At 38.3% G+C, this 12,374-nt stretch overlaps 1 protein-coding gene and 1 pseudogene across 1 annotated transcript in view; one reads left to right on the forward strand and one right to left on the reverse strand.

The window, feature by feature from the left end:
* SLC9C1 (solute carrier family 9 member C1) overlaps positions 1–11,338 on the reverse strand; it is a 101,148-nt gene extending 89,810 nt beyond the window's left edge. Inside the window, exons 1-3 of the mRNA XM_028504510.2 lie at positions 11,188–11,338; positions 9,953–10,053; positions 1,502–1,630 (exon numbers count right to left, since the gene is read on the reverse strand). Of these exons, the coding sequence (XP_028360311.2) occupies positions 1,502–1,630; positions 9,953–10,053; positions 11,188–11,338 (381 nt within the window). The remainder of the gene's footprint in view (positions 1–1,501; positions 1,631–9,952; positions 10,054–11,187) is intronic.
* Positions 6,523–8,259, forward strand: LOC114490502 (annotated as a pseudogene).
* Positions 11,339–12,374: the final 1,036 nt, after the last annotated feature.

Genomic DNA, 12,374 nt, shown 5'->3' on the forward strand with positions numbered 1-12,374 from the left:
CAAGGCTCTGTAGATCAGATACTTCTATTTCTGTAGATCAGGGTGGATGAGTTCTCATTTTGAAGGTTTCAGTGGTCAGGACTGTTTTATTACTGACTCCTACTTGAAGAGACAAATTAAAATGATGCTCTATAAGAAAAAAGCAAGTCAGGAGGCTCAAATCCTTGTTCTTCTACAAGCTTCTCACAACAGCTATGTGAGCTGTGGTTGATACCTCAGTAAATCACATGGTGTATTGTTGCAAAAGTGACTGTAGTAATTCTGCTTCCTGAAGTCACACCATTGGGTTATCTCCCACTCTGACTGTGAGTCAGTCATGTGGTTCACCTTGACTAAAAGCAGTGAGAGCAAGCAAACATGATGCAAGGAAAAGCTTAGAAAACAATGGCAGATTTAGCTTTCCCTCTCCTGCTGTTGTTTGAGACTCTGCATTGCCAAATGAAGAAGCCTGAAATAACCTTCTACCCGGGGTGCCCAACCAGCAGGCCGCATGTAGCCCAGAATGGCTGTGAATGTGGTCCAACACAAAATCGTACATTTACTTAAAACATTATAAGATTTTTCTTTGATTCTGTTATGCAGTGTATTTAATGTGTTGCCCAAGATAACTCTTCTTCCAGTGTGGTGGAGAGACGCCAAAAGGTTGGACACCCTTGTTAGATGATGAGATATATGTGTTGCAGTGACCCTATTGCCTAGCACTAACACTAACAGTACCAATCAGCAGACACAGGAGCGGGGCCTTCTAGCCACCTAGCTCAGCCTGCTGCTTCAGCTGCCCTCCAGAGCTGAACAGACTCAGGAGACAGCTTGGCAGAGATCACCAGAACCAGCTCAAACTACCTTTATATCTCTATTCTTTTCAATTACATTATTTAGTCATTTGTCTGACCTCCACTTTTCTAGACTCTGTTCAAGTGTATTGTACATTTTTTTAACAGTTCTGCTTCTAATGTTTTGCTTACTTTTAAAGTAATTCACCTCTGCTTAAGATCTGAAGTATTTTTTCCTCGAGGTCTTTCTTTGATGAGGTCAAAATCTCACATGATTAGAAAAAAATCATACTAGTTTATAAATGAGAGTTATAGTTGTTTCTGTAAATATGCTCCTCTGTATTTTTCTTCTACATGTGGGTGTGGGAAGTTTTAGAAAGTATTTAAAATGAATTTTATAAATAATTTTGTACTGGACCCAATATATTTTATGGTAGCTCTCTTATAGCATGTCAGAGTTAAGATTATAACTGGAATTAAATTCTACCACTCATATTTTCAGAATTACTTTTTACCCGCATAATTTTCCCCTGAGTCTTCAATATACTAGATATATGCTAAGATATGGTTTATTCACTAAAATATAAAGTTGAATTACTTCTCCCACACCTCATACTTATTCCCATCTTCTTTATTTTCTAATTTGAGCAAAATCTTAAAAAAGTCAGCATGTACAAAATGTAGTGGTTCATAAGTGAATGATATGATTGAAACAGAATACATTTTACCTGCCAAAATAGCTTGTGGAGCATGTAAACATCCATATCAAATGCAACATTAAAGACAATTACTGGTGTAAATAAATCAAAATAAAGATTTTCATCCATCCATTGTATGGCATCTGAATATTTTTGGACCTAATGATGTAAAAATATGTCATTTTCTCATTATTCATACTTCTATTAGCATAGAATACATGCTAGACACTCTTACCTATAGCAAAAGAGAAAAGTATCATCATAATCTAGTAAGTGCTAAAGTTTTAACTCTGTTTCATTTTTATAATTTCCCATCAGATTATCACTAAATACAGTGGAAAGATAATGTACATATCTATGTTCACTTTATGTTTTAGTGAAAATATAGAATAAATAGGAAGTATATCACATGGGCACTAGAGAATATCTAGGAGATTTTCAGGCATAGAAGAGCTGATTCTATGCATATGGGTCTCTTGGTCTCTTGTGTTCCCTCCATGGTCTCTTGTGTTCCCTGTCTTATGAGTAGGCACTGATTACTTTTCTTCCAGACTACCTTTCCAAGAATACTTGAATGACTAATAATTTTTTGTTTGTTTATTTTCTTAGAAAGAATATTTTACCTTTTGTGTATGGTATAAGTTGGTGATTGAGTTTCATTATTTTGCACATAGCTGTCCAGGTCTCCCAACACCATTTGTTGAAGAAGCTATTTTTACTCCATTTCATGCTTCGTCCCTCTTTGTCAAATATTAATTGATGATAGAGACTTGGGTTTATTTCTGGGCTCTCTATTCTGTTCCATTAGTCTATGTGTCTGTTCTTATGCCACCATCAGGCTGTTTTGATTACAGTGGTCTTGTAATACACTTTGATATCAGGTATTGTGATCCCTCCTACTTTGTTCTTCTTTCTCAAAATTAGTGCAGCTATTCGGGGTCATTTATGGTTTCATATAAATTTTTGAAATGTCTGTTCCATATCTATGAAATATGTCATTGGTACTTTAATAGGGATTGCTTTGAATCTATAAATTGCTTTCGTAGCCATCAGAGATGTGCTAATTAAAACCACAGTGAGATAACACTTCACACCAGTGAGAATGCCCATCATAAACAAAGCAACAAACAGCAAGTGTTGGAAAGGACGTGGAGAAAAGGGAACCCTAGTGCACTGTTGGTGGGATTGCAGACTGGTACAGCCACTGTGGAAAACAGTATGGAATTTCTTCAGAAAACTAAAAATGGAACTGCCTTTTCACCTGGAAATTCCTCTGCTGGGATTATATCCTAAGAACCCTGAAACACCAATTCGAAACAACCTATGCACCCCAATGTTCATAGCAGCACAATTTACAAAGCCAAGTGCTGGAAGCAACCTGAGTGCCCATCAGTAAGTGAATGGATCAAAAAAACTATGGTACATTTACACAATGAAATTCTACGCAGCAGAAAGAAAGAAGGAGCTCCTATTCTTTGCAACAGCATGGATGGAACTGGAGAGCATTATGCTAAGTGAAATAAGCCAGGCAGTGAGAGACAAATACCATATGATCTCACCTTTAAGTGGAACCTAATAAAAAAAAAAAAACAAGCAAGCAAAATAGAACCAGAGACATTGAAATTAAGAACAATCTGACAGTAACCAGAGGGGATGTGGAAGGGGATAATGGGAAGAGAGGGGAGATGGGTTTTCAGGAACAACTATAAAGGACACATGGACAAAACCAAGGTGGGGTGGAAGCAGGGGAGGAAGGTGGTGATGCCTTAGGTGGGGGGAAGTGGTGGGGAGTAAATGCAGACAACTACATTTGAACAACAATAAAATAATTTTTTAAAAAGGAAAGAATATTTTACCTGGTGTAGACATGTATATTTTGATTACAAAAGCTATATGTGTACACAGGAAATTTGTAAGATATGGAAAAATACAAAGTAGGAAATAAAAATTATGCCATCAGCAAAAATAACCATCATGTTTTTCATTTTCTTCTGTTTATATATATACATTTAGAAAGTTGTCTATTATAAATGCAAAATTAGTGTAATAATATTCTTTCTTTGTTATTATATTTGTGATTTTTTTATTTTTTAAATTATATTTTATTGTTTATGCTACTATGGCTGTCCCAATTATTTCCTCTTTGCTCCCCTCCACTCAAACACTCCTCACACCCTCAGATAATCCCTACACTGTTGTCTACATCCATGGGTCATGCATTTATGTTCTATGGCTACTCTGTTCTTTATGCTATACTTTACCTCCCCATAACTATTTTGTAACTACCAATTTGTACTTCTTAATTCCTTTACCTTTTTCACCCATCCTCCACTATCCCTCTTCCCTTCAACAATGTTCTCTGTGATTCTTTTACAGTTCTGCTTGTTTATTTTGTTTTTTAGATTCAATTGTTGATAGATATGTATTTATTGCCATTTTATTGTACATAGTTTTGATCTTCTAACATTTCCTATAATATTGGCTTGGTGGTGATAAACTCCTTTTGCTTCTTCTTGTCTGGGAAGTTCTTTATCTGTCCTTTGATTCTAAATAATGGTTTTGCTGGGTAGAGTAATCTTGGTTGTTGGGCCTTTCTTTTCATCACTTTGAATATTCCTTGCCAATTCTTTCTAGCCTACAATGATTCTTTTGAGAAATTAGCTGATGGTCTTATGGGAGCTCCCTTGTAGGTAACTAACTGCTTTTCTCTTGCTGCTTTTAAGATTCTCTCTTTGTATTATCCTTTGCCTTTTAATTATGGTATGTCTTGGAGTGCACCTCTTTGGGTTCATCTTGTTTGAAACTCTCTGTACTTCCTGAACATGTATATCTATTTTCTTCACCAAGTCAAGGAAGTTTTCTGTCATTCTTTTTAAAATACATTTCCAATTTCTCTTTCTCTTCTTCTTCTGGCACTCCCATGATGCTAATGTTGGTATGTTTGAAGTTGTCCTAGAGGCTGCTTCCACTATGAAGATGGTTTTTTGCTTTCTTATGTTCTAAATCACTGATTTGATTCTCAGCTTCATCTACTCTACTGTTGTTTCCCTGCCAATTGTTCTTTATTTCAACTAATGTATCCTTCATTTCTGACTGGATCTTTTTTATACTGTTGAGGTCCTCACTAGTTCCTTGAACATCCTTATAACCAATGTTTTGAACTTTGAACCTGGTAGATTGCTTATCTCCATTTTGTTTAGTTCTTTTTCTGGAATTTTGATCTGTTTTCTCATTTAGGCCATAATTCATTGACTTATCATTTGGCAGGCTCCCTGTGATTGTTTCTATATATTAGGTAGAGCTACTACATCTCCCAGGCTTGATAGAGTGGCCTAATGTAGTAAGTGTCCTGTAGGGTTCAGTGGCATAGCTTCCCCTATTACCCAAGCTGGGTACTCTAGGTGTACCCACTGTGGACTGTGTATACTCTCTTGTAGTTGAGTCTTGATTGCTGTTGGCATGTCCAAGGTCAGCAACCACCTGTGTTCTGTCTTGGGTCACACAACATAAGCTACAAAATGATTTGCAGATGACTGCAACTTGTGCTGGGCTTGGAGGTGCCCAGGTGAGGCCAAACTGTGAACCAAGGCCAGCTACTACTAGTGCCAGGCCTCATGCCACTTAGCAAGAGGATCAGGGTTCACCAAAGCCAGATGCTTCTTGTCTGAATTTAGGAAAATCTGAAGCATGTGCCAAGAAAAGCCATTTGTGCATAAAAGCCACTGGAAACAGCTTGAGTGGGCCTGAAAGTTGGTTGCAGCAGGGCCTCAGGGAATCACCAGAGTAGGACAAACAGTGTGAGTCAGGTTGATGCAGTCTCAGATACGGTACCTTCCTGCCACTTCTGTGGGGAAAGGACTCAGAAAAGGAATGCTGGCCTCTACTAGCACTTATGTCTAAGAGAAAGCTGCCCCCCAGTTCTTACCCTGATGACAGACAACTCAGTTCTTCCTCATATGTATCTGATGTCTTTTAACCTGGTTTCCTGGCACTGGAGCCCACAGCAATAGAGTCTGAGTAAGTCTGTTCATGGGCTCTTTAAGAGGAACTGCCTAGGATTCTAGCAGTTTCTGTCTTCCACAGTTTCAATCCCTGCTGGGTTTTACAGCCAGAGGTTATGAAGACTTCTCCTCTTGCCATTGGAAACCTGGGCTGAGAGGCCTGGTGTGTGGCTGGGACCCCTCACTTCTGAAATATCCTTCCCAACTTTTATCTACCACACATGGGTGTGGGACCAGCCCATTCCATGTGTCCACCCCTCCTTTCAGTCTTGATGTTGTTTCTTATTTAATTCTGTAATTGTAGGACTTCCATTCAGCTCAATTTCTGACAGTTCTGAATGATGGTTGTTCTATAGTTTAGTTGCAATTTTGGTGTGGTTGTGCAAGGAGGTAAGCCGTGCTTACATAAGTTGCCATCTTGACTGGAAGTCAAATGACTAACAATTTTGGCAGATGGAGCAAGTGTTTCTCTCTAGTGCAAGAGGCATATTTACCATATAGTTCACTGTAGTAAAGATAACATCTCCCCCTGGACAAGAGGGCAGATGAGTTAGCTGTGCATCATAAAATATTCAACTTCTCTAAGCTCATGTTTCTTCTCTTGTAATCCAATCCATTGTGCATGCAGGTTTTGTCTGGCCCTGTTAGCTTCTCTCTGTGGGAACTGAGACTCACTGAACAGGCACAAGAAAATGCTGATACTGTCTGTGGCTTCTGCTTTTGTGATGAATGATAAAATCCTTTTTAACTAACCCAGGATTTGCGTCGGTTTTGCCAGGACCATGAAACTGTGGCAGGCTAAAGTATTAGCTTGCAAGTAGAGTAAAATAATAGACCCTTCACAATTTTTGACATGTGATTTCTTCCCTTAAAGAATTATTGACAATAGTAAAGTTTATAGAAGTATTTAAAATTGAGTTCAACCCATAGGGAAAGCAGAGAGCAGACCCCAGAGAGTCTTGATCAGCCCCACTGCCAGCCTAGTGACCATCACACCTCAAGAGGAGCCACATCTGCCTGCAGCCAGCCCCAGTCACCATCAGGGCAACCATGAGCAGTGAGATTGAGACCCAGCAGCAGCACGACGCCCCCTCCACCCCCTCCAGCACCCTCAGCACTGCCGATACCAAGCCTAGCACTACAGGCAGCAGCAGCCTAGTCTGGGCAGCCTCACATCAGCAGAAACAAGAAGGTCATCACAATGAAGGTTTTGGGAATAGTAAAGTGGTTCAATGTAAGAAACAGATATGTCTTCATCAACAGGAATGACACAAAGGAAGATGTATTTATACACCAGACTGCCATAAAGAATAACCCTAGGAAGTACCTTCACAGTGTAAGAGATGGAGAGACTGTGGAGTTTGATGTTGTTGAAGGAGAAAAGGGTGCGGAGGCAGCAAATGTCACAGGTCCCAGTGGAGTTCCAGTGCAAGGCAGTACATATGCAGCTGACTATAACTCTTACAGACACTGTCCGTATTCAGCGGTCCTCCACCCACTTACCAGCAGAATTACCAGAATGGTGAGAGTGGGGGAAAGAATGAGGGATCAGAGAGTGCTCCCAAAGGCCATGCCCAATAGCACTGTCCCTACTGAAGGTGATGGTTCCCAGTTTACCACATGCAGACACCCTATGGGTGTGGACCACAGTATTCCTGTAATGGGGAATGAACACACTATACTTATATACAGCTACCCATATTAGTCTAAGTTAATATTAAACCCAGCTTGTTACTCTAACCTGATTTTTCTCTCAAAGCTAGTTTACATGTTAAAAGTTTCTAAGTATACTTTACTAGAAGAAACAGGTTCAGCTCCTGAATAAACCTAAGATACAGTCTGACCTCAGAGTCCCTCTAACTCAAGGACACTAACCATAAAGATCCATATCGGGATCAGCAAGGATACTGTTTGCATGTCCACAACTCCACCTCCTGCTGCTTTCTCTCTCTTCCCTTCTCTTAAAAACCTCTGTCTGTGCTAAGATGTTAAATTGTAAATCTCCCAGCCAGTAATCAAAGTTTTATCAACCCAGATTTCAGTTCTCTTTCAAGCTTTGAAATATGCTGGCCAAGAACCACAAGTGCCCCCTAGAGGGAGGAATGCTAATGTAAATAGAGAGAGAAAACCAGATGAAGGGAGTGGGTTTGAGAAGAAGCTACTTGAATCCCCTTTCAGCGCCCCCCTCTCCTTACTCCAAGAGAAACAGCATGCCCACAGTCCCCCTAGGAAGTCTCCCCGCTCTTGAATTCTCACCAGCTCCCTATAAGAATCACTGGCTTGACCAGAGAGGGGATATGGGTTTTTGAGCACAAGGAAAGTCACCTGTCTCCCAAATTGTCAGCAATTGGAATAGACTTCTTTCCTTCTACTCGGCACCTGTCTCCCAAATTTGGCTTTCAAGGTGACGGGCAGTCCAGACCTGGGTACAGATCATTTTCCCAGTTTCATTTTAACCCTACTGTGCAAGGAGGAGTGATGGAGGGTGCTGACAACCAGAGTGCAGGAAAACAAGGTAGGCCAGTGAGACAGAACACGTGTCAAGGCTATAGACCACAATTCCCCAGGGGCCTTCCTCACCAAAGACAGCCTGAGACAGCAATGAAAAAATAAGGAAAATCAAGATGAAACCCAAGGTTAGCAGCCACCTCAACAGTCCATATTACAACTTCAACTGATACAGGTGCCCAGAAAACCCCAAACCACAGATGACAAAGAAACAAAAACAGCCCATCTACCCATTAAGAATTCTTCCCTTTGGAGGCTGAGCAGGGTGGGGCTGAGTAAACAAACTGCTGGCTTATCATCTCTACCATCATCTGCTGTAGTCATCCAATACAAAGAAATGATATGAAAATCCAGCAATAAGAAACAAACAAAAGATTAGAGATGAAATCCTTAAGTGCTTGCGTTTTGCCTGTTGACCAGATGACTAGAACTATCTGCATTATCTCTGCAGCATGGGTTTTTTATTATTTTTACTTAAAACTGTCTCTTTTTAGTAATGACGAAGATGTTTTTTCACCACTTTTTAATTTTATTGTATTTTTTCCATTACCATTTATTCCCCCATGCCCTCTTCCACCTCCACCCAATACCCTGCCCCCTGCAATCACCACACTGTTGTCCATGAGTTTTCTCTTTTTTTCTTTTTTTTTTTTGATCCCTCCACTCCATCCCCCCCACCCTCTAGAACTTGATTTTTCTCAATACACTTCTACAGGGTTTTAAATTGTTTCATAGCAGATCTGGTTAAGCTGGGATTTTAAGAACCTCATTTTTAATTTGTAATAAGTTTACAACTTGTTTTTTTCAAAAAAGTCAACAAACTGTAAGCACCTATTAAAGGTCTTAGATCTTTGTCAAAAAAAATTTTGTAATTGATTTTGTACCAAAATCATGTAGTTATAAAATCTGTTCATGACAAATAAAGTAGTAATCTGCTTTTGTTCTTACATACATATACATACACATATACATATACATGGTATGTGCATATGTATATGTGTAAATACATTTACATCACCGGTTAAGTTTGGGAAAGTCAATCATTTTCACACACATTCTTATTCATATTCTGACTGACTGGAGTAGGTGTTGGCAGAATATGGCCCCCCTGAGCCAAATCTGGCTCAGTGCCTGTTTTTGTACATAAAGTCTTATTGGAACACAATCATGCCAATTCACTTATATATTACCTATGGCTGCTTTTAATCTACAGTAGCAGGGTTGAGTAGTTGTGACTGAGATTATGTGGGTTACATAATCTAAAATATTTACTATATTTACTTTTACAGAAAAAGTTTTCCACCAACCCTTAGGTTAGAGGACTATTATATCAATACTGCATTCTCTATCCCTTATAGTAAATACATTCCCTCTTCTCTACCTGTCTCCAGGTCTTCCTGTCTATTTAGTAATTCTAGAACTGCCTTGATTATCTCTATTGTTTGCCTTGCTCCTCACTTCCAATGCCAGATACAAGATTCAGTTTATATTTTTGATATATTCTAAGTCAGGCACACTTACAGACTAGCCTCTATTCTAATGGGAAGCCCACAAAACATTCCTAACTGCAGCAATAGATTGGTTTAATTCAGACTACTCTTGCTACTAGAGTCTTGTGCCAGCAGCTCTAAGTCTTTCTGGACTTCTATGTTGTTAACCAATTCTTGTTTAAGCTTTTGAATTCTGCTACAATCACTCATTACCCACTCACACTCTCAGTAGCCGCATGTGTACTTATTCTGAATTGCCTACCTAGATTCAGACCCAGGCTCTGTTTGACTGGGTTTAGCTGGATTTCAGCTCTTTCACGCATGATTCCTTTTTCTACATACATCTAATATTATCCAGATCCTAAACATCTATCAAATGGCAGAACAGTGAAGAGGCAAGTATTTTTACAAATTTTAAAGCCATATTTGTACTTACATGAGTCTTAGCTGTAGTACAAAATATTCATATTTACTATACACACCTTGTCTGATGTAAAACTTAATATTTCAAAACTGCATCCCATTAAAAATAATATCACAGGGAGTGGAATTGGAAAGTCTTTCAAGTGTAGGTTCAAAAATGCTGCAAAAAATGTCTTTATTAAAAATCAGTGAAATATTAGATTTTAAGAACTTTAATTCCATATGATTTCTTAATACTGAGGACATGAAATACTGTTCTACTACTCACTTCCTATAAGTCCTGTATTTGAAACCCTCCTTCACAGTTAAGCACACAGAATCAATGTAATTGTTAATCCACTAGATTGCTGCTTGACCTATTTTTTCTATGAAGTATCTCATTTCTTTAGGATTGGTAATAAATATTGCTAGCGATCACTGGTTCTTGGGTTACTACTAAAATGTTTATAGCAGTTTTTGCACATGCTATAAGTTGAGTAGTTTCTGTAGTAATCTTGCAGTGAAAGGTTAATAAATAAACTTAAATAAAATCTCCTGGCTGATTCCCAAGGTAACAATGAGAACTAGCTACAATAATTTTCCCAATGAGAAAAACCAGCTACCTATTGCTAGTTAGCTAATACACATTAGAAAACCTGAATATTTAACTTTGTTCAGTGCAATAAACAATATCACATTTTCTTCAGCTTAATGTTTTCTGCTTCTTTTTAATACAATTACTAGCCAGGTGAAAAAATGCAAAAAAAAAGTGCCTTCTTTTTGTTTCTACAGTGTACTTTTCTTCTCATAAGAGCTGGAAATAATTTATGTCTTATACAAAACCAATGAGACATCCTGTCAAGTGGTTAAAAAATGACTGAACCATTCAGAAGGCCTGTCACTTTGAAAATTCTTTATCCAAGTGGAGAAAGTGGTGGGACAGCTAACTTTAAAATGCGAATGAAACTACAATTTATGGTAATGCCTATAACAACAACAAAAAAAATCTCCCAACCCTTAATTTTCTACTTATCTGTTTCAATTCTTCCCTTCATTTACATTTTTCTATAACCTAGCAAGTTAGAAGGTATGAATATTTTGAACCCAATAGAGGTAAAGAATATGAATTAGATTTTACATGTTTCTTCTCAGAGGTCAGATTATTGTTGGATTCATTTAATTGAAAATTTTGGAATAAAAGTATGAATTTAGGAACAAAATTCTAATTTCCTATTATTAGTACTTAAAAAATTCTGTATGGTGACATTTACAAAGTAAATCCATGGAATAAGCTAAAATAAAGAGTTACACCTACCTCCAATTGTGCAGATCAAAGGTATTATTAAAATGATTTCAGGGAGGTCCTGAGGATAACGAGTGAACTTAATCCTGATAAATTCCACCCACGTGCCAGTAAATCCTTTGTTAATATGAGTGAAATTGTCAATATTGGAATTCATATCCATTTTGTTGTTTCTTACAGACCACCTGAATCCAGCTCTTATGACATTCTGCAAAATGCACCTAAGATCAAAAGAAAGTAAGATTTGCCTATTTGGTGGTCTTCTAATGCTTTTATTTAAAAAAGAAAAGAAAAGAAAAGCCCTATTTCTCCTTAATTATTTCTAGTAATATTTTAGGATATGTCAAAATTAGGGGTGCCTCCCCTTCCTATGATGCTTTCAACTTAAATAAGATGGAAAAAATACAACCCAAGTGATAGAGACTAGCTACAGGTTAGATGAAAAAGCTTTTCAGACCGTTGGATGGAGGCCAGGTGCACAATGTTGAGTGAACACAGGGTGACACTGGTGGTTGGGTATCTCAATAATCTCTATAGGGAGGGCAGACTAGAACAAACTGTAATGGGTACAGATAACAGCCATCACCCATTTTAGCAGAGAGGGGATGTTTGACATTGTATGGGTTGCACAGTAACTTTGTTTTCTTTCACTTTATTATGGTCTCAGAACGACTTCATTGAATGTCGATATTCTGTGGGATTATTTATGGCCAACAGGAGGGTAACATAGACTAGCTGTAAGCATCAGACTGACTCTTAGTAACAATGAATGAGACCTAGCTCTGAGTGTTAGACTAGTTCCCTCATGTCAGGAGCTGCTTTTCTTGTTTGTTTGATTGTTGTTTTACCTTAAATAAATTTTAAGTTCCTAAACCTCACTTTAACATGTCAAGAGCTAGAGGTAAACCAAGGGATCTTGATAATAATATAAGTGATAGAGCAGAACAAGCTCAGCTATCCTTGTGAAAGAGAGATTCTTAACTACACATTGGAACCACTTAGAGGGTTTAAGAGACATAGGTGCCTGGGTGGCACCCTTAGAGGTTAATTTAATTGGTCTGAAGCCTGTGTATTAGGAACTTTAAAAGCTTCCTGGTGGTTCTAAGGAGGAGCCATATTTAGAAACACTGCACTAGGAGAACTCCATGCCATTGTGATAGACTGGTGATAATTGTTCTTGGTTAAGAATAACTACTGAG

Source organism: Phyllostomus discolor, chromosome 2 (assembly GCF_004126475.2).
Source record: "Phyllostomus discolor isolate MPI-MPIP mPhyDis1 chromosome 2, mPhyDis1.pri.v3, whole genome shotgun sequence".
Classification (NCBI taxonomy): Eukaryota; Metazoa; Chordata; class Mammalia; order Chiroptera; family Phyllostomidae; genus Phyllostomus; species Phyllostomus discolor.